Genomic DNA, 17,674 nt, shown 5'->3' with positions numbered 1-17,674 from the left:
AAAGGGGTGGTCTATACCGATGGTTCTCAAACTTGGCTCTATGTAAGAATCACCTGGCGAACATAAAAAGTACTGATGCCCAGGTTCCAACCCTAAAGGTTGTGTGTGGCCGTCAGACTTCGGAAGTTTTGAAGGAGCCCCAGGTGATTGCAATCTGAAAGCGAGTTTAAGAATCGTTTACCAGGTGGTGCGGGGGCCGGGCGTAGTGAGCGTCGCGCGCCACTGGGTGGCGCTGCCCGCTCGGCCCGGCGTTCCGGGAGGCGTGGGCCGCGGCCACTGGGTGCGCACCTGCCCCGCCTCCGCCAGGCGGGCCACGGGGCATGCAGCCGGTCGGGGGCGGGGCTCCGAGGCCAGGACGCGGCGTCGGGTTCCCGGGCAGCCGCCGCCAACTGGACTCTGCCGCGCTCCTCATGCTGCTCGTGGACGCCGATCGGCCGGAGCCCGTGCGCAGCGGGGCGCGCGAGCTCGCGCTCTTCCTGACCCCTGAGCCCGGGGCCGAGGTACGGGACGGGGTTGGAAGTGGGGGAGGCGGGTCTTGGGGTTGCGGGATCCAGGGCTCGCGCTCCCCCGGAGAGGAGTGGACGAGTGGAGACCCCTTGCGCGCTGGACCCGGAGCCTCGGCTTCCCCGCAGCATTCTCTCGTACCTGGCGCTGGGGCTCCGGACCCGCACTGGGGGTCCGAGGGGTCCTTCCTTTGCGGAGCGGTGGCTGTCTGGCGTCGCGCAGAGATGCGCGTCAGGTCGCGCCCGCCCTCTCCTCCAGCCCCGGTTCTCGGGGGCCCAGACTCGCTTCCCATCCCTACCTGAGACCGCCCCACCACCCCCAGCATCCTCCGGGATGCCAGACTGAGGCGCGCTCGGAGCTGCTGCCCTTTGCCAGCCTGGGCCCCGGGGGAGGCTGACCCCCGGTCCTGCCCCTGCCCGGGCGCTCGGCCTGCTCTGCTCTGAGCTGATGCTACATGCCGGGAGGAGGCGGGCAGGCTGCGTCTGTGCGAGGATGCTGCCGGCCTCGGTACGCTTCTGTTGCTAGGAGGGAAAATACCTCATCTCTGGCTGTACTTTCTATTTTAAAAGCACAGAACAAAAAGTAGATCTAAAGCTAGCCTCTTTATCTTCCAGCTGAAGCCAGTATGTTGACAGTGCCATGAAAGTTATTTACCGAAGTTCGCCAGGAGTTATGTAGGGCCAGAAAGTCAAGCCATTCTCTCTTTAAATCTCAGAAGCAGTACAGAAGTATTTAAAATAAAGGGTAAGCACCCTCTCCTTTTTCTCTCTCACCTCAATTCTAGTTCCCAGAGATAACCGTCTTTCACAGTTTGGTGTACATCATTCCAAACATATTAAAAATGCATTTACAAATGTAGGTATGCATATATACTAATAATTATACATAATTAGTTTTTACCAAAAAAACCCACGTGATACTAGAATAATGTTCTGTAACTTGCGTTTCTTTATTCAAAATAGCATGGACAAATGGAGAGTGACTTAATGGTAAGGTATAGGGCTTCTTTTCAGAGTGATGAAATAGTTCTGGAATTAGTGCTGATGGTTGCAAAACTTTGTGAATTCACTGAAAACCACAGAATCGTACACTTTAAAAGAGTAAATTTTATGGTATATGAGTTATATCTCAATTAAAAAAATAGTATGGACATATTTCCATGTCAGAATGTATCTATAAGAGCTGTCCAATTGAAATATAATTTGAGCCAAAGATGTGAGCCGTCCATGTAATTTTCTTTTTCTTTTTCTTTTTTTGGCCATGCCACGTGGCATCTGGGGTCTTAGTTCCCCGACCAGGGATTGAACCCATGCCCCCTGCATTGGGAGCTTGGAGTCTTAACCACTGGACCACCAGAGAAGTCCCCCATCCATGTAATTTTAAATGTTCTAGGAGCCATGTAAAAAAGGAAAAAGAAACAGATGAAATTAGTTTCAATATATTTAATTTTTTCCAGTTTTATTGAGATTTAATTGACATTAAACACTATAAGATTTAGATCTACAAGTTTCAATGTATTTAAAATAAGTGTCTCCAAAATATCCTTTCAACATGTCATCAGCGTAAAAAAATTTAAGGAGATTTTTACATTCTTTGAAGTAAGTTTTCTTTTTTTTATATAGTGATTCCTTCTTTTTTATATATATAAATTTATTTATTTTTGGCTGCATTGGGTCTTTGTTGCTGCGTGCAGGCTTTTTCTAGTTATGGTGAGCGGGGGCTTCTCTTCGCTGCCGTGCATGTGCGGGCTTCTCATTGCGGTGGCTTCTTTTGTTGCGGAGCACGGGCTCTAGGCACAGGGGCTCAGTAGTTGTGGCTTGCGGGCTCTAGAGTGCAGGCTCCGGAGTTGTGGTGGACGGGCTTAGTTGCTCCACAGCATGTGGGATCTTCCTGGACCAGGGCTCAAATCCGTGTCCCCTGTACTGGCAGGCGCATTCTTAACCACTGCACCACCAGGGAAGTCCTGAAGTAAGTTTTCAAAATCAGGCTTGGACGATTGAACTTACAGCACATCTCAGTGTGGACCAGCCACGTTTTAAGCACTTAATAGTCATAAGACACTGGCGGCTTCTGCATCAGAGAGTGTAGGTCTTCATCATTCCTTGGCTTCTTCGTGTCCCACCATTTCAGAATAATTCCTCCTATTTTCTGAGCACATACTATGTGCCAGCAGCGTGCTGCACTCTGTCCATGGACTATGTCATTGCATCTTGGCAGTGACCCAGTGGCTAGGACGTTACGTCAGCTTCATAACTGAAAACTGAGGCCCTCACCGAATAAGCAACATCCTATGAATGTCCTGTAATTTCTGAACCACGCCCCCAGGGATGGGCATTTAGGTTGGGTACCTGCTTAAGGGTTTAAGTAACCCGAGCATCTTTCGTGTTCTTTCTCCCCCTTGCTCTCAGCAGCAAGGTGTCACTGTGTCCAGCGGCCCAACCCAGCCTCATCTTGTCTTGACTAGGGACAGCCTTCAGGAGAAGCTGCATGTATTAACTTCATTTGCTCACAAAGGGCTCTCTCTAACTCAGACGCAGGCTGGCTCACGCTCGTTTGTAATGGCTGTAATGAAGAGCCGAACTCCCTGTAGCTCCACGCGGCAATAAAGCCACTTAGAGCTCTTGCTGAAGTTTATTTACCCAAAGAAGCAAAAACTGCCAGGGTGGAGTCACTTGCAGCCTCTACTTAAAGCTTAATTCATTGGCAGTTCCTCGCGCTGAAGCTGTTTGCAGATGGGCAAATGAACTGGAAAGGGAAAGTCTGGTTTGGGAACAGGTCTGGGCAGCCAGTGCCTCCTGCACCAGCCCCTGTCCTAGGGCCACTTTGGGCTTTTAAATGGAGCAGTAGGAGTCTCAGACCAGCCAGCTCCAGTCCTAGGGGTGTCCTGGGGTTCTTAGGGAAGTGGGCCTTCTTCGTTCAACACCTTGAACCCCTGCCGTGTGCGGGGAGTGAAACACACAAGGGCTCCCGCTCTCATGGCCCGACTGTCAGACAGTAAACACATAACATACAAAACCTCTAAATTGTGATGAATGCCATGGAGAACATGGGCATGGGTGATGTGATAGAGGGTGTCTTTGTGTCTGGGAGACATGGGGTGGGGAAGGCCTCTCCAAGAAAGCTTGAGACCCGTGTGGTAACCCCTTAGGAATGGGCAGGGAAGAGGAAGCACAGAGGTCCAGGAGGGCGATTAGCAGAGGGACCCCACTTTGTCTGGGAGTGTTCAGGGAGGGCTTCCCTGAGGCAGCATCATTTTAGGCTGAGCTCTGAAGCATGAATAGAAGTTGACCAGGCTGAGAGGTAGGAGGAAAACATCCCAGGCAGAGGAAACAACTGGCAAAGATCCTGGGGTGGGATGAAGCAGGGTGATCACCAGGATAGAAGAGCAAGCAGCAGGGAGAGCGGGGAGCTGTGGGAGGCGGGGCTAGTGAGGGGGCAGAAACCGTGTTGGGATTTTGCACGGCCTCCCAGATCGAGGAGCCGCTGAAGGGCGGCTTGAGATGAGTCGGCAGGTGAGCATTTTACTATTTCTAGTGCCTTTAGGTTTTTCTGTCCAACCAGCTTTTTGTGTTTTACTTTCTCTCTTTTTCTGGTTTGAACTTCCTCTTTTGGGGGAAGTTTCAGGCAGGATCTCCGGAAGCTGCTTCAAGATGGCAGGGAGAGAGAGAGAGAGAGAGAGAGAGAGATGTTTGCCTCTTGGGTGCCCTGTGATTTAGGAGGGAGGGGAGTTCAGGGCCCTTCCGAATGGCTGACTCCTGATACCCACCCAAGGGTGAATTCCTGACCAGACTCTGAGAATTCCATTTGGTTCCTGTGCTGGAACACGGGACAGATTTGCCCACAGATGGGGTTAATGGCCTACATGGAAGGAAATAAAGGAAGCCAGCACTTTCTCACACCGAGGGACTTTGCTTGAGTGGGCAAAGGATGATGGGGGAAAGCGCCTGTTAACCACATGTGGATTAGATCAGGGGTTGCAAACTGGTGGCCCAGAGGCTGAATCCAGCACTCTGATATGATGGGTTCAATTCACATAGGGGTTTTTAAATGGAGAATTTTCATGAAGAAAATCTGAGTTTCTTGTTTATTTAAAATATGGACAGTCTGGTAATCCTAGGTCCCTGTTTCCTAGTTGTGGTCTCCTGTTTGCCACAGTCCCCACTCCTCCTCATTGTATCCCTCATACCGAAGTTGATATCAGTTACCATTTACCCTTGTGCTTGAACCTTTGAATTTTCTGTAGTCATGATAAGAGGAAAGGGAACTATTTTTCCAAACCGTGTATCTGGACTGAAATGGGAAAACATAAATTAGCCAAAAATGCCCTTGAGTTTCAAGAAAAAATGTAGAAGAGACTGTTTCTTTGTGGAAGTAAAGAATATTTTATTGTGTCCAACCTGCAAACACCCTGTGCCTATGGGAACCCTGGCATGTGTCTTATTCTTGTGACCTACTGGTCCCCTTTCGGGATTCAAATTTGGATGTTCAGATTAGAAGTCTGTGGGTGGGTGCCAGGGCACAGTCTACTCTGTCTAGAGATGTAGTTCTGTATTAATTTATTCCTCAGATCTTTTTTTAAAAATAAATTTTATTTATTTATTTATTTATTTTGGCTGTGTTGGGTCTTTGTTTCTGTGCGAGGGCTTTCTCTAGTTGCGGCAAGTGGGGGCCACTCCTCATGCAGGCGGACTCTCAATCACTGCGCCACCAGGGAAGCCCCAGGTAGATTCTTAACCACTGCGCCACCGGAGAAGCCCCCTCAGATCTTTATGGAAGACCTGCTGTGTGCCAGGCACTGCGCCGGGCACCGGGGAGAGGCCAGTGAGGCAGAGGCGATGCCTGCCCTCAAGGTCTGGCACTGCAGTCAGGAAGATGAGCCCACTAGGAGTTACCCAACAGGGTAACTAACGGTGATAAATGCCACGAGGGAGACACCTGAGGGGCCGTGATAGCGACACACAGGAAGATTGGAAGGAACCACCAGGCAAAGATCTGGCATCATGTGTGTTGCTGGAGACAGGGAAAAATGAGGTCTCCAGAGGTACCTGAGTGGGTGGACCTCAGTGATAAAGGGGAGAGGGGGCAGGGCCAGACCAGGGCCTGGGGTCAAGGGGAGGAGTCTGGATTCGATTCTGGGGTGTCATGGATAGAAGCTGTAAGCAGGGCCAAGCTGGGTGTGAGCAGGGGAAAGACGGAATCAGATTTGTGGACTTAGGGCTGCAGTGCCGGAACGCGTCGGAGGGGCTGGCGTGGCAGCAGGGAGACCACAGATGTGGATGTCCCGGTGGACGTACACCGAGCTGGCCAGGCTCCCTGAATCAGAACCTTCGGGGGTGTGAGAGCCAAGGCCAAGGTGGGCGCTTGGAGAGGGGCAGCATTTCTCGGAAGAAAGTTCCTACATTTCTCCCCGCAGAACTGCCCAGCAGTGGAAGGACCTGTCCCTGGCTCTGAACAATCTCTTATCACAGGACAGCTGGGCTTTGGGGGAGGGTCACCTCGGAACCTTGGCTAGAAGTTCCCGGTCTGGCTGACTCTCAGCACGAACCGAGAAGCTTTGAAACAGGTTCCCAAAGACGGGAAGTGACCCTGGTGCCAACCAGCCCAGGCTGGTCATGTAGCGATGCTCCCGTGCAGCGGACAGCTCGCGGCGGCAGCGAGTCAGCTCTGAACGTGCCGTTCCGGCACCGGGGAGAAAAGCAAGATGCACGGAGGTGTGTGCAGTGTAAATAAGAACTTTAAAGGCAAAAAACACCTATTTCGTGCATCTATAAATAGGAGATCCAGTTAAATCGATCGCGGGGGTGGGGGTGGGGGTGGTAGGTGGAGCGTAGCCAAGGTGAGAGCACTGGTGTAGGGCGTGGTCCCCAACCTTTGCCAAACATCTGCATCATCTGAGATCAACAACAAAAAGTGCTGATGCCAGGCTCCCACCCCCAGCTACTCTGATTTCGTTGGTGTGGGCGCCACCTGGGCATTGGAACGCTGAAAGCCCTCCAGCAGGGTTGTAAGCCTGGAGTGGCCGAGACTGATCAGTCTGTTGGACAGTCACCACGACTGCTAACTGTTGGAGGCACCCCAGGCCTGGGGATCTGGACTTGTAAGCGCCCCTCCGGAGATTCTGATGGCCAGCCTGCCGGGGGCTCACAGCTTCCGTCAGTGCTAGCGGGACTGGCCCCATGCCCAGGAATGCCTGCTTCCAGCCGCCTCAGGAGGACAGAAAACTCGTCGGTCCTGCCTGCTGCTGTGTCTACCGCACCAGCTACTGATGCCTCACGTATCAGTTGAAGAAGCATCCTTTACAGATGTGTGCCTCCCCCCAACCCCCTTGCTCTTGGTCAGGCTGAGTGGTGGGAGGACCAGCTCTGGAGCCACATGGCCTGGGTTCAGATCTCGGCTTTGCGCTCATGCTTCTCTCTGCCTTTTCTCCTCCAGTTGTGGGGTTGGATGAGATGATTCACGGGCAACACTTGGCTCAGGGTCAGGACCACAGTAAGCGATCTGGTGCATTAGCTACAATTATTCACTTAATCATTCTATAGTTGTTTATGGAGCAGGTACCAGGTGCGGACCCCATGTCAGGAGCTGGAAAGCAAAAGTGCAGGAGAGGCCCACCGCCCTCAGGGCTCTCAGAACAGGTGGGAGGGTGGGCGTGACACACATTAATATTTCCACACAGTGTTTGCAAGAGGGCGATTTCAGCCCTTCGCTTGTGCAGAAGATGGTGAATTTTCTCTCACTAGCATGACCTCGTGTAAGCCTGGAGGTCCAATGTTAACTTTCTGTATCTGTGTACGTGAGACCAACCATAGATTCCAGTTTTTGGTTTGCAAAACATAATTGCTGCATCCACGGTCAGCATGAGCCCCCGGTTCTCTTAAGCTATCTCGGGATCTGAATTTATTCCTTGGTGCAAGTGTGATGGAAATTTGGCCTGTGGTTCTTTTAAGTGAATTGGAGTTGGTTTTAAAATAAGTTTGTTTTAAAAATAAAAAATATATGCACATGTTACAAAATCCAAAGGTCCCGGTGACCATGGAATGCTGAGTGAGGCCCTGCCTCCCCTGGTTCTCAGCCCCTGCTGCTCTACAGAGGCCGCTGCAGGCCATGCCTGTGTCCCCTGTCGTCCCCACCTGCCGCCTCCCCCTTCTGCATTGTGCTTTTTTCACTCACTATGTCTTAGACAGCTTTCCATATGAGTGCACAGAGAGCTGACCAATTATTTTTTAGCTGCTAAACAGAATCTCATTGTCTGTCTGAATTATAATTTAGGTAACCGTTCTTCTACTGATGGACATTTAGGTTACATGGATTCTTTAGCTGTTACAAAGTCTGTTGCGGGCTTCCCTGGTGGCGCAGTGGTTAATAATCCACCTACCAATGCAGGGGACATGGGTTTGAGTCCTGGTCTGGGAAGATCCCACATGCCACGGAGCAACTAAGCCCGTGCGCCACAACTACTGAGCCTGCACTCTAAAGCCCATGTGCCGCAACTACTGAGCCCACGTGCCGCAGCTACTGAGCCCACGTGCCGCAGCTACTGAGCCCACGTGCCGCAACTACTGCAGCCCGCACGCCGCAACTACTGAAGCCCACACACCTAGAGCCTGTGCTCCTCAACAAGAGAAGTCACCACAATGAGAAGCCCGTGCACCGCAACGAAGAGTAGCCCCTGCTCGCCACAACTAGAGAAAGCCCACCCACAGCAATGAAGACCCAACACAGCCAAAAATAAATAAATAAAAACCAAAAAAAACCCCAAAACAAAGTCTGTTGCAATGAGTATCTCTGTACGTACATCATTTTGCATTTGTGCATATATGTCCAGAGGACACATACCCAGTGGGGGAATTACTGGGTCCAAGGATACATGCATATAAAATTTTGGTTGCTGTTACCAAATTAACCTTCTTAGAAGTCAGGGCCAAGGCGAGAGTAGAGCAGAGTAGTCAGCCCTTCTAGACATTCACACCTCAAGGTCGAGGGTCCCTCTGGGGGATGGGAACTCTTATTTGAGCTGCTGTAGGGGCCTGGGAGGAAGGAGTTCCCGTGTCCCCTCTTTGGGAAGTGGATCATCATCTAAAGGGCCCGGTCCTCTCAGTTTGCGATTTCAGCACAAGGCCATCTGGAGAATCCCTTCATTTGCTCTTTCCAGCCCTTCATTCTTGGTTTGCCCAGCTCCCAGGGTCTTTCTGCCATTGATCCAGCCCTTCCATCCTGTGCACAGAGATGAGGCTGCTTCCTCTAAAGACCTTTACTTTCCCTGTCATCTGAAGGGGCCACCATGAGTGCTTTTGGAGAAGAGGTGACATTACTAATTACATGCCCTGAATGTGGGCAGGCCTCACAGTCCTTGAGCCTGTTTCATTTTCACCCCCGTCATGTACTCATGGACCCTGGCCCAGCCTGGCTGGAGGAAGCAGGAGCAAGGTCAGGCCATAGCGCCAGGTGTCAGGCAAAGCTACCACCACACCCTCCCCTGAACTGGCTGCATGTGGGTGTCCTCTGGCTGGCATGGTGATCTGCTTTTTAAAATGCTAAGTAGATGCCAACTTTAAAAAAGTGGGAGTTTTCACATAAAAATCCAAATGTCTGGCTTCTTTAAAAATGTTGCAGCAAAAGCTACAGGTCTTCAGCGGCCTTGTTCCTGGGCTGAGTGGACCTTGTGGTTTCTAGAAGGATTCTCCGGGGGGCGGGAGAGAGAGAGGGAGGGGGAGGGGGAGGGAGAGAGAGAGAGTGTGTGTGTGTGTGTGTGTCTGTAAACAGCATTATTGTGATATAATTCACATGACATACAATCCACCCATTTAAAATGTACGGTTTAATGGCTTTTGGTTTATTCACAGAGTTGCACAACGATCAACCACAATCAATTTTAGAACATTTTCATTACCCCCCAGAGAAACCCTGTCCCCCTGAGCTCTCCCTCCGCCAAGAACCCCTAATCTACTTTCTGTCTCTAAAGATTTACCTGTTCTGGACATTTCATAGATGTTTGGGTTTGTGTGGTTTTTTGTTTGTCTGTTTTTGTTTTAAATTTATTTTATTTATTTATGTTTGGCTGCGTTGGGTCTTTGTTGCTGCGCCCGGGCTTTCTCTAGTTGCGGCGAGTGGGGCTACGCTTCGTTGTGGTGCGTGTGCTTCTCATCGCAGTGGCTTCTCTTGTTGCGGAGCATGGGCTCTAGGCGCATGGGCTTCAGTAGTTGTGGCTTGCAGGCTCAGTAGTTGTGGCTCACAGGCTCTAGACTGCAGGCTCAGTAGTTGTGGCACACGGGCTTAGTTGCTCCACGGCATATGGGATCTTCCAGGACCAGAGCTCTAATCCATGTCCCCTGCATTGGCAGGCGGATTCCCAACCACTGCGCCACCAGGGAAGCCTGATGTTTGCGTTTTAAAGACACCAATCGGTCAGAGGTTTGAAGGCCCTGTTCAGCCTACAGTCAGGTTTGTTTGGCCGTCATAGTGTTTTTTAATTTTTTAGGTTAGTTTTGAACATTTTCGAATTGGAAGAGCTTTCATAAATATCTGGATCACCCTTTTGTCTTTTTTTTTTAAGTGTTCTATTTTTTTTTAATATTTATTTATTTAGGCTGCGCCAGGTCTTAGATGCGGCACGCGGGATCTTTTAGTTGCGGCGTGCACGTGGGATCTGGTTCCCTGACCAGGAATTGAACCCGTGCCCCCTGCAGTGGAAGCGCAGAGTCCTAACCACTGGGCCGCCAGGGAAGTTCCCAGGTGTCTTCTTTAGACGGGGCCTCCCATTTGCCACAGTCCCCACCCCTCCCTCTTGTCTCCCTGCATGGCGTCAGCTGCCATTTATTTATTTATGGCTGCATTAGGTCTTAGTTACTGCACGCGGGCTTTCTCTAGTTTCGTCGAGCGGGGGCTACTCTTCGTTGCGGTGCGCGGGCTTCTCATTGTGGTGGCTTCTCCTGTTGCGAGCACAGGCTCTAGGTGCACAGGCTTCATTAGTTGTGGCTCGTGGGCTCTAGAGCACAGCCTCAGTAGTTGTGGAGCACAAGCTTAGTTGCTCCGTGGCATGTGGGGTCTTCCTGGACCAGGGCTTGAACCCGTGTCCCCTGCATTGGCAGGTGGATTCTTAACCACTGGGAAGCCCCAGCTGCCATTTATTATTCTGCTGGTGCTGCTGTGTTTCTCGGAGGAAAGTAAAACGTCTCTGTCAAAAGTGGGAAACTGAGATAAGCAATGTGAAGAAAACATTCATAAGCATGGCCCCCTTCCCTAGTATTCATTTCCTGCCTGGCTTCTGTGTCTTTTTGAGTTTGGAGACCCTGGTGGGGTCACAGCCATCTCCTGCATGGGTGGAGCATCTCACCAAGAGTAACCTAGAGAAAGAAGTTACTTGACCCTCCTCAGCTTCCATCTCCAAACACAGAGAGTCGGAGGATTCCCACCCACCTCCACTTTCAAGTGGGGAAACCGAGGCACAGAGATGGTCAGAGGTATAGTTAAGACCACACAGCATGAATGCAAATGGGGACTAAGACGCCATCGCGGCTGCTGTTCTCAGGCTGTAGCTCTTCCAGGAGAGCACTTTTCTTCCTCCTTCCCATGGCCCTTTTCTTTTCTCCTCCCTCCCTCCTTCCTTCCTTTCTTGTAACAAATATTCATTGAGCACTGTATTGGTTACCAATTGCCGAGTAACAAACCACTCCCAACCTTAGTGTTTAAAAACGACCCCCATTTTATAGTGCCTGATTTTGTAGGTTGGTGGAGCTCCTCTGCGCCGTTCTGCTCCCGTGGTGTTGACTGGGCTGGCTCATGAGGCTGCATTCTGCAGTGGAAGGTCCAACATGGCCTCACTCATGTGTTGGGCAGTTGGTGCTCCAGCCGGGGCACCTCAGTTTTCCTGCACGACCTCTCATTCTCCAGGATCTTTTCCGCCCTGTGGCCTTTCCAGCAAACTTGCCTGCTGTTGTCTTCCAAGAGGGTGAATCAGAAGCTGCAAGGTCTCTAGACTCGGAAGTCACAGAGCATATCTTTTCCGCCCTGTGGCCTTTCCAGCAAACTTGCCTGCTGTTGTCTTCCAAGAGGGTCAGAAGCTGCAAGGTCTCTAGACTCGGAAGTCACAGAGCGTTGCTTCCACCACATTTTACTGGTCAAAGCAAGTCACAGACTAGATTCGGGTGGAAAGGAATGATCCTACCTCTTCATGGGCAGAGTGGCAAGGTCATATTGCAAAAAGATACGTGAGATGGGAGAGAGTTGGAAGGCTGTCTTAGGAAACACAGGTACCTACTATGTGCCAGGCATTATTCTAGGCCCTGGGAACACAAAGGTAAATAAAAGAAAAGAAAACCCTTGTTCACCAGGAGCTTTCATTCTGTTGGGGGAAGATGACAAGAAACAAGTGAAATATATAGTAAGTTATATGGTGATAAAGGCTAAAGAGAGAAATAAATTGGGGCAGGATGTGGCATGGTAGGGAAGCTACAGGGCCAGGGAAGGCCTCACTAAGGAGAGTCATATGAGCAAAGGCTAGAAGGAAGTATGAGATGAGCTTTACCAGTGAAGGGAACAGCAGGTGCAAAGGCCCTGGGGTGAGGACATGGTTGGTGTGGTTGCTGGGGAGGCCTCCAGTAGGCATTTACTGATTGAGATGGAAGATGGGGGAGGACTTTTAAAAAAAATTAACATAATCCATATAACATAAAATTTACCATTTTAAAGTATAAAGTTAAGTGGTTTTTAGTATATTCTTGATGTTGTTCAGACATCACCACAACCTAATTCCAGAACATTTCCATCACCCAAAAAAGAAATCCCATAACCATCAGCGGTTATTCCCTACTCCCCCTCCCCCCTTTCCATGGGGGAGACAACTACTAAGACACTTTCTGTCTCTGTGGATTTGCCTCTTCTGGACATTTCACATAAAAGGAATCATGTAATATGTGGCTTCTTTCACTTAGCATATATTTTCAAGGATTATCCATGGTGTAGCACGTATTAGGACTTCATTCTTTTTTATGGCCAAATAATATTCCATCACATGTACATGCCATATGTTGTTTGTCCATTCATCAGTTGATGGACATTGAGTTATTTCTACTTTTTTGGCTATTATGAATAATGTACAAGTTTTTTGTACGAACCTCTGTTTTCAGTTCTTTTGGATACATTGCTGGGTCATAGGGTAACTCTATGTTTGACCTTTTGAGATTGCTTTCCAAACCAGGCTGGTTTCCAAAGCAGCCGCACGAGTTCACATTCCCACCCGCAGTGGATGAGGGTTCCAGTTGCTCCACGTCATCACTAACTTTTGTCACTTGCCGTTTTTGTGATCGTAGCCATTCTAGTGGCTGTGACGTGGTACGGTGGAAGATTTTGAGCTGAGGAGGGCTTTGGTTTTAACAGAATCTCTGAGGAGTAGATTGAAGGGGAGCAAAAGAGGAAGCAGGGGACCAATGAGTAACAGGCTACTGCAGCGGCCCCAGCGAGGGAAGGCAGTGCCTTGCACCAGAGTGGTGGAGAGAAGTGGTTGGATCTGGGATATATTCTGAAGGCAGAACTGAGAGGGTTTGCATAAAGGTTGGATGGGGTTGGGGGTGGGAAGGAAAGACGAGTCCAGGATCCTCCCATGTGTTTGGCCTGAGTACCTGGAAGATGAAGTTTCCCTTTGTGGAGATGGAGAAGACCACGGATGGTGGAGGATCATTTTGTGTTTCCTTGTGCCAGTTGCTGGTAGGCAGAGCCAGCCCCTTTTCGGCTTTTGACATGCCCAGCTGGGAAGCTGGGATTGGCACTTTGAGCAGGAGATGTGGAAGAAGGCGGTGAATGCCATGATTCACACGTGTTAAAAAGATGCCTGCCTGCCATCCCCACTGACCACGCCCTGAATGTCACTTAAAGCGAGCCATTTGCTTCCTTTCCCTCGGAGTGGGACAATTTCTGCCCGGGGGTTGCAAAGGATGGTGAGGGCATTCATTTTGCTTATGGGCTGGTTAAAAAGGCATGTGGGCTGCAGCCTGCAGGACTCTTATTTCTGAGGCCACTTAGGGAATTACCGTGAGAGAAAATTGTCCCGTGAATGATCTGTGGGCACGGTGGGGTCGCTAATCCTTCCTGCTGGTTGGGAATGCCTTGGGACTTGTCCTTCCCTTAACTGACCAAGCAGTCAGCAAATGCTCTCTTTGCTCCCTCCCTGCTGCTTTGGGCCACCGCCCTAGGCACCAGGAGGAGGGGGTGGTGGGGAGACCATAGTTGACAGGCAACAGTAAAGTGGGCACACTTTCCCCCTCCCCAGGGAGCACCTTGGTGGTGACAAATTTCAGAGAAGTGAAATTTTCCATTTTCGCTTCAGTGTCTATTAGCCGTGTGTCTTTGAACAAGTGACTTAAACTCTCTGCTCCTCTGTTTCTCAATCCATAGAAAGGGGGAAATTATGGCATCTACAGTATAGAGTTCTCCTGAGAAGCAAATGAGATAATCCACATATGGTGATTAGCCTTTGTTTCTATTATCTAGTGAGAGAGATCCATAGAGCAACCATTTATATGTGCCTACTGTGTGCCTGCGCCCCGTTAAATGGCTTAGCCATGTCTATTATGTGAGGTTAACCTAAAATCCTGCCAAATGGATGTGGCACTTCCTGTCACAGGTGAACCAGCCCAGATGCTCAAGTTACGCCCCCGGGTTAGGGTCATACAGCTGGCAAAAGAGAAAGATGGGGTTCGAACTCAGGACTGACTGACTTCCTTTGTGAACACGCTAGGAGAGGTCGAGAGGCTCTTCCTATGAGCAGAGAGCTGCAGTGTGTCTTGGGAAGGAGGCCGACCAGCCAGCTGGGGCGTGGTCCTTCACGTCCCTCTGGCAGGTTTAGTCTTCCCACGCATCTTTGGACTGGGGCGTAGATTGTCTGCACTGTGCTCCCTCGTGCATCTCTGCCCCCTCCCGTCTCTCTCGCTTTCCTCTGGATCAGAAGGAACCACCAACCTTCCCCCTTCCACCTCAGTGGCCTCTCAGCTCCTTCTTTCTCCCTTAGTGCATTAAGGACACTTTTTTTTTTTTTTTTACCATGCTTTTACTTTTTGGGGGGTGGGAGGGGGACTTCCTGTCCTCCCTCCACTGCGATCCCCTTCCCCCGTCAAGCCTCCCCCAGTCAGGCACAGAAATAGTCCCAGCTGTGAGATGAAGGTTGCAGAGTTTAAAACTGCAGCTCGGCACTATTTATACTCCAGCCGGAAAGATGTTTTTTTGTGCAACCGTTTATTTGGTTGTGGTATTGACAGCCCAGGCGGCAGGCGGCGGGCGGCTCCTGCACTGTAGAAACATTTCTCCGGGGACAAGTGGCCAGTGAGGGCGGCCTTCAGGTGAGGGGGCAGGCGCCAGGCCTGCCCAGAAATGCCTGGGAACACCTCCCTGGAGCAGAACGATTCGGCCTGGTAAGCCAAAGGAAGCGGTTCACGTTCCAGCTGAACTTCCTTCCTAGATGCCTGGTAATTAGAAAAAAAAAATACAGGTATTTTATAAATCATGAAAATAGTACATGCTCGAGGGGAAAAAGGGTTCAGACTAATTTTTTTACACAAGTGAGTAAAGCAGGGAGACCCTTCGTGTTCTATTTTGCTTGGCCCATGGAGCGTTATTGAATTTGTGCCACTACTTAAAAATTGGGACATTTCCCATAAAGTTAGAATTTCTGGCTTCTCTTGAAAATGGAAGGTTCTGGCAATGCTGGCCTTGTGTTTGCTGATGGCTGCTAGTGGCTGGCTGCTCCAGAAGTAGGCAGAGTGATTCTCAGATCACCCCAAGCCCCAGTGGCCTGCTTCGCGTTCATCTACCTTACCGCCTGGCCTTGATAACTTCTGAGGTTTGGACCTTTCACGTAACATAAAACATTCAGGGCTCCTGTGTCAGAGTGTCAGACCTCATTCCCCAGTTCCTACTCCCCAGGGCTAAGTAAGCACTACTGATAGGGTTTCCAGATAAACTACGGGACCCCCAGTCACATATGAATTTCAGATAAACAACAAATACTTTTTTAGTGTCAGTATATCCCCTAACTATTACAGTTTGGTAGTATCATCCCAGGCCTTTCTCTGTTGAAGCAGACACGTTTCACAAGGGTAGTTTTATATTCTCTCTCTCCTGCAGTTGACTTTGCTCCCTGTGGTTTGTCTGGAGAGGCATTTTTCAGTGTTGATAAGAGCAGGCTTTGAGGCTGGCGACTCAAACCTACAGGAGAGTCTGGGCCCCAGTGCTTGTTAGCTCTGTGACCTTGAGTAGGTTCCCTTACTTCTCTGAGCCTCAGTTTCCTCATCTAAACAATGGGGGTGATGAGGGTCGCTTTGTTATCTCCTGTTAGTATTTATTTATCTCATCTCTTTTGAGAGCTGCGTCGAGTGGATGGTCCACGGTGGCTTGAACCAGAGGGGTTAAACAGAGGTGCCCACGGTTATCAAGACTGACGCGGGCACATCCCGATTTCAAATTACGAGGGGTTCTGAAAAGGCAAAGTAGGTCTGGAGGGAACTGGGCAGATAATCCTAAAATGTAGTTTGCTTTAAAAAAGAAGAAAGACAATGAAGGGCGTTTGTCTCCCCGGAAACCGCTTGCTAATCTCCAGGATCTTGTCTCTCTTCAGGCGGCGGAGGTGGAGGAGACCGTCGAGGGCTTGCTCCTCAGGCTGGAAGAGTTTTGCTGCCTGGCTGACATGGTGAGTGCCCGCCTGGGAGCCGTGGGTGCAGGCCCAGCCCAGACTTCAGGGCCTTCCTGGGCTTTCCTGGGGAGCCACCTCGGTGGCGTGGCGGCTTAGCCAGCAGGAGGCGTGGGCAGCGGCGTGGGGGCAGCTCACACCCTCTCCCTCTGTCCACACGAGGTTCCCTGAGGCGGCCATCTTGATAACGCCCTTCCCCGGAGATGCCTTCATTCCACCGAGGAGGCGGGAGTGGGCCACCAGGTGGCACTCTCGGGCCCGATGCGGGGAGCCGGTCGGCGGGGACGCTAAGACTATATTTAACTTTCCTTGCTCTGCACAGTTCGCCAGGCAGACGTGGAGACAGCCAGGAAATGGCTTCAGGCCTGGGAGGCCTAGGAGGAGCCTCCTGGCCGGGCCCTGGCCCTGGAGGGCTGCGGCATCGAGGGCCCTGCCCTCCTCAGCCCTTTGGTCCCTCCACTGTTGCCTCCTACCCTGCTTGGTGGGAGCGGCTCCTCCTGGCGGGGTGGGGAGGACCGTGGAAGATGGTGCCCTAGGCCGGGAAGGCAAGGTCTCCACTCCTCCTTGTGTCTCCAGGATTGTTGCCGGACAGCTGTGGGGCCCTGAGGAGCGCTGATAGAATGTTCTGGAAGTTCCCAAGCTTATTAAAGGCACACCAGCAGCCAGGGTTCGTGGCTTCGGCCTGGAGGCCCAAAGGGTGGAGCTCCATTTTGGGACCAGGCCCGCCTCTCCCCGCGAGCACAGGAAGCCCAGCTGGGCCCAGCCGTGCAGATGTGTACCAAGCGTCTGGAGAGACGCTGGTGAGAGCCCCAGGGAGTAGTGTTTGTTGAACATCTACTTTGTACCATGCTCCGTACAGAGCGTGTTCCCTGTATCCTCCCATCCCACCTCAGAGCAACCTGCCACGATGGGTACGACTTTCTCCCCATACGTTCAACAGACATCTGAGCGCGCCTGTGCCAGCCCCTGGGGACACTGCAGTGAACAAGACACAAACATTCCCACAAGGACCTATCTGTGTTTTTCTCGAGTGCCAATTTTTTAGTTCAGATGTGGGTCCAGGTGGGAGCTGGGTAACGAGACTGACTTTTAATGCCCTGAATGGTCCTTTCTTCATCACCGAACATTGGGCACCTTCTCTGACTGGTCCCTTGGTGAGCCTGAGGATGCAAAGACAGACAGATCTGTCTCCATCCACCCTCCCCTCCCGTCCAACAGCCCCCGATCCCCCAAACGCGATCTGTGTACCAGCCGCTGTCCTCCAGGGTTGAAGCACTGGCCTGGAGGTGTGTTCCAGGTGCGAAGCGAGGCTGCAGAGGTTTTGAAAAGGAAAAGAGGTTCTAGAAGGAACTGGGCACATAATCCCAAGACTGTTTGCTTTTTTTTAAAAAAACGAAGAGGTGTTAAATTCTGCCTGGGAAATCAGGAAGTCTTTGCAGAACAGGTGGTGATTAATTTGGGGTTTGAAAGAGGAACAGGAAGAATTCAATTGCT

General features: G+C 50.9%; 1 protein-coding gene across 2 annotated transcripts in view; it reads left to right on the top strand.

Annotated features, from left to right (window-relative positions):
- Positions 1–286: 286 nt before the first annotated feature.
- Positions 287–17,674, top strand: part of BCAS4 (breast carcinoma amplified sequence 4) — a 59,943-nt gene continuing 42,555 nt past the window's right edge. Inside the window, exons 1-2 of one of the 2 annotated variants that reach the window (XM_024750385.1) lie at positions 287–500; positions 16,109–16,180. In XM_024750385.1, coding sequence (XP_024606153.1) covers positions 321–500; positions 16,109–16,180 — 252 coding nt within the window. In that variant the 5' untranslated portion in view covers positions 287–320. The remainder of the gene's footprint in view (positions 501–16,108; positions 16,181–17,674) is intronic. The other variant, XM_024750384.1, reaches the window with a different exon arrangement.

This window comes from Neophocaena asiaeorientalis, unplaced genomic scaffold (genome assembly GCF_003031525.2).
Source record: "Neophocaena asiaeorientalis asiaeorientalis breed wild unplaced genomic scaffold, Neophocaena_asiaeorientalis_V1.1 scaffold606, whole genome shotgun sequence".
In the NCBI taxonomy this organism is placed as follows: Eukaryota; Metazoa; Chordata; class Mammalia; order Artiodactyla; family Phocoenidae; genus Neophocaena; species Neophocaena asiaeorientalis.
Note: the sequence above shows the minus strand (reverse complement) of the source record. Positions and strands in the feature narration are given on the sequence as shown.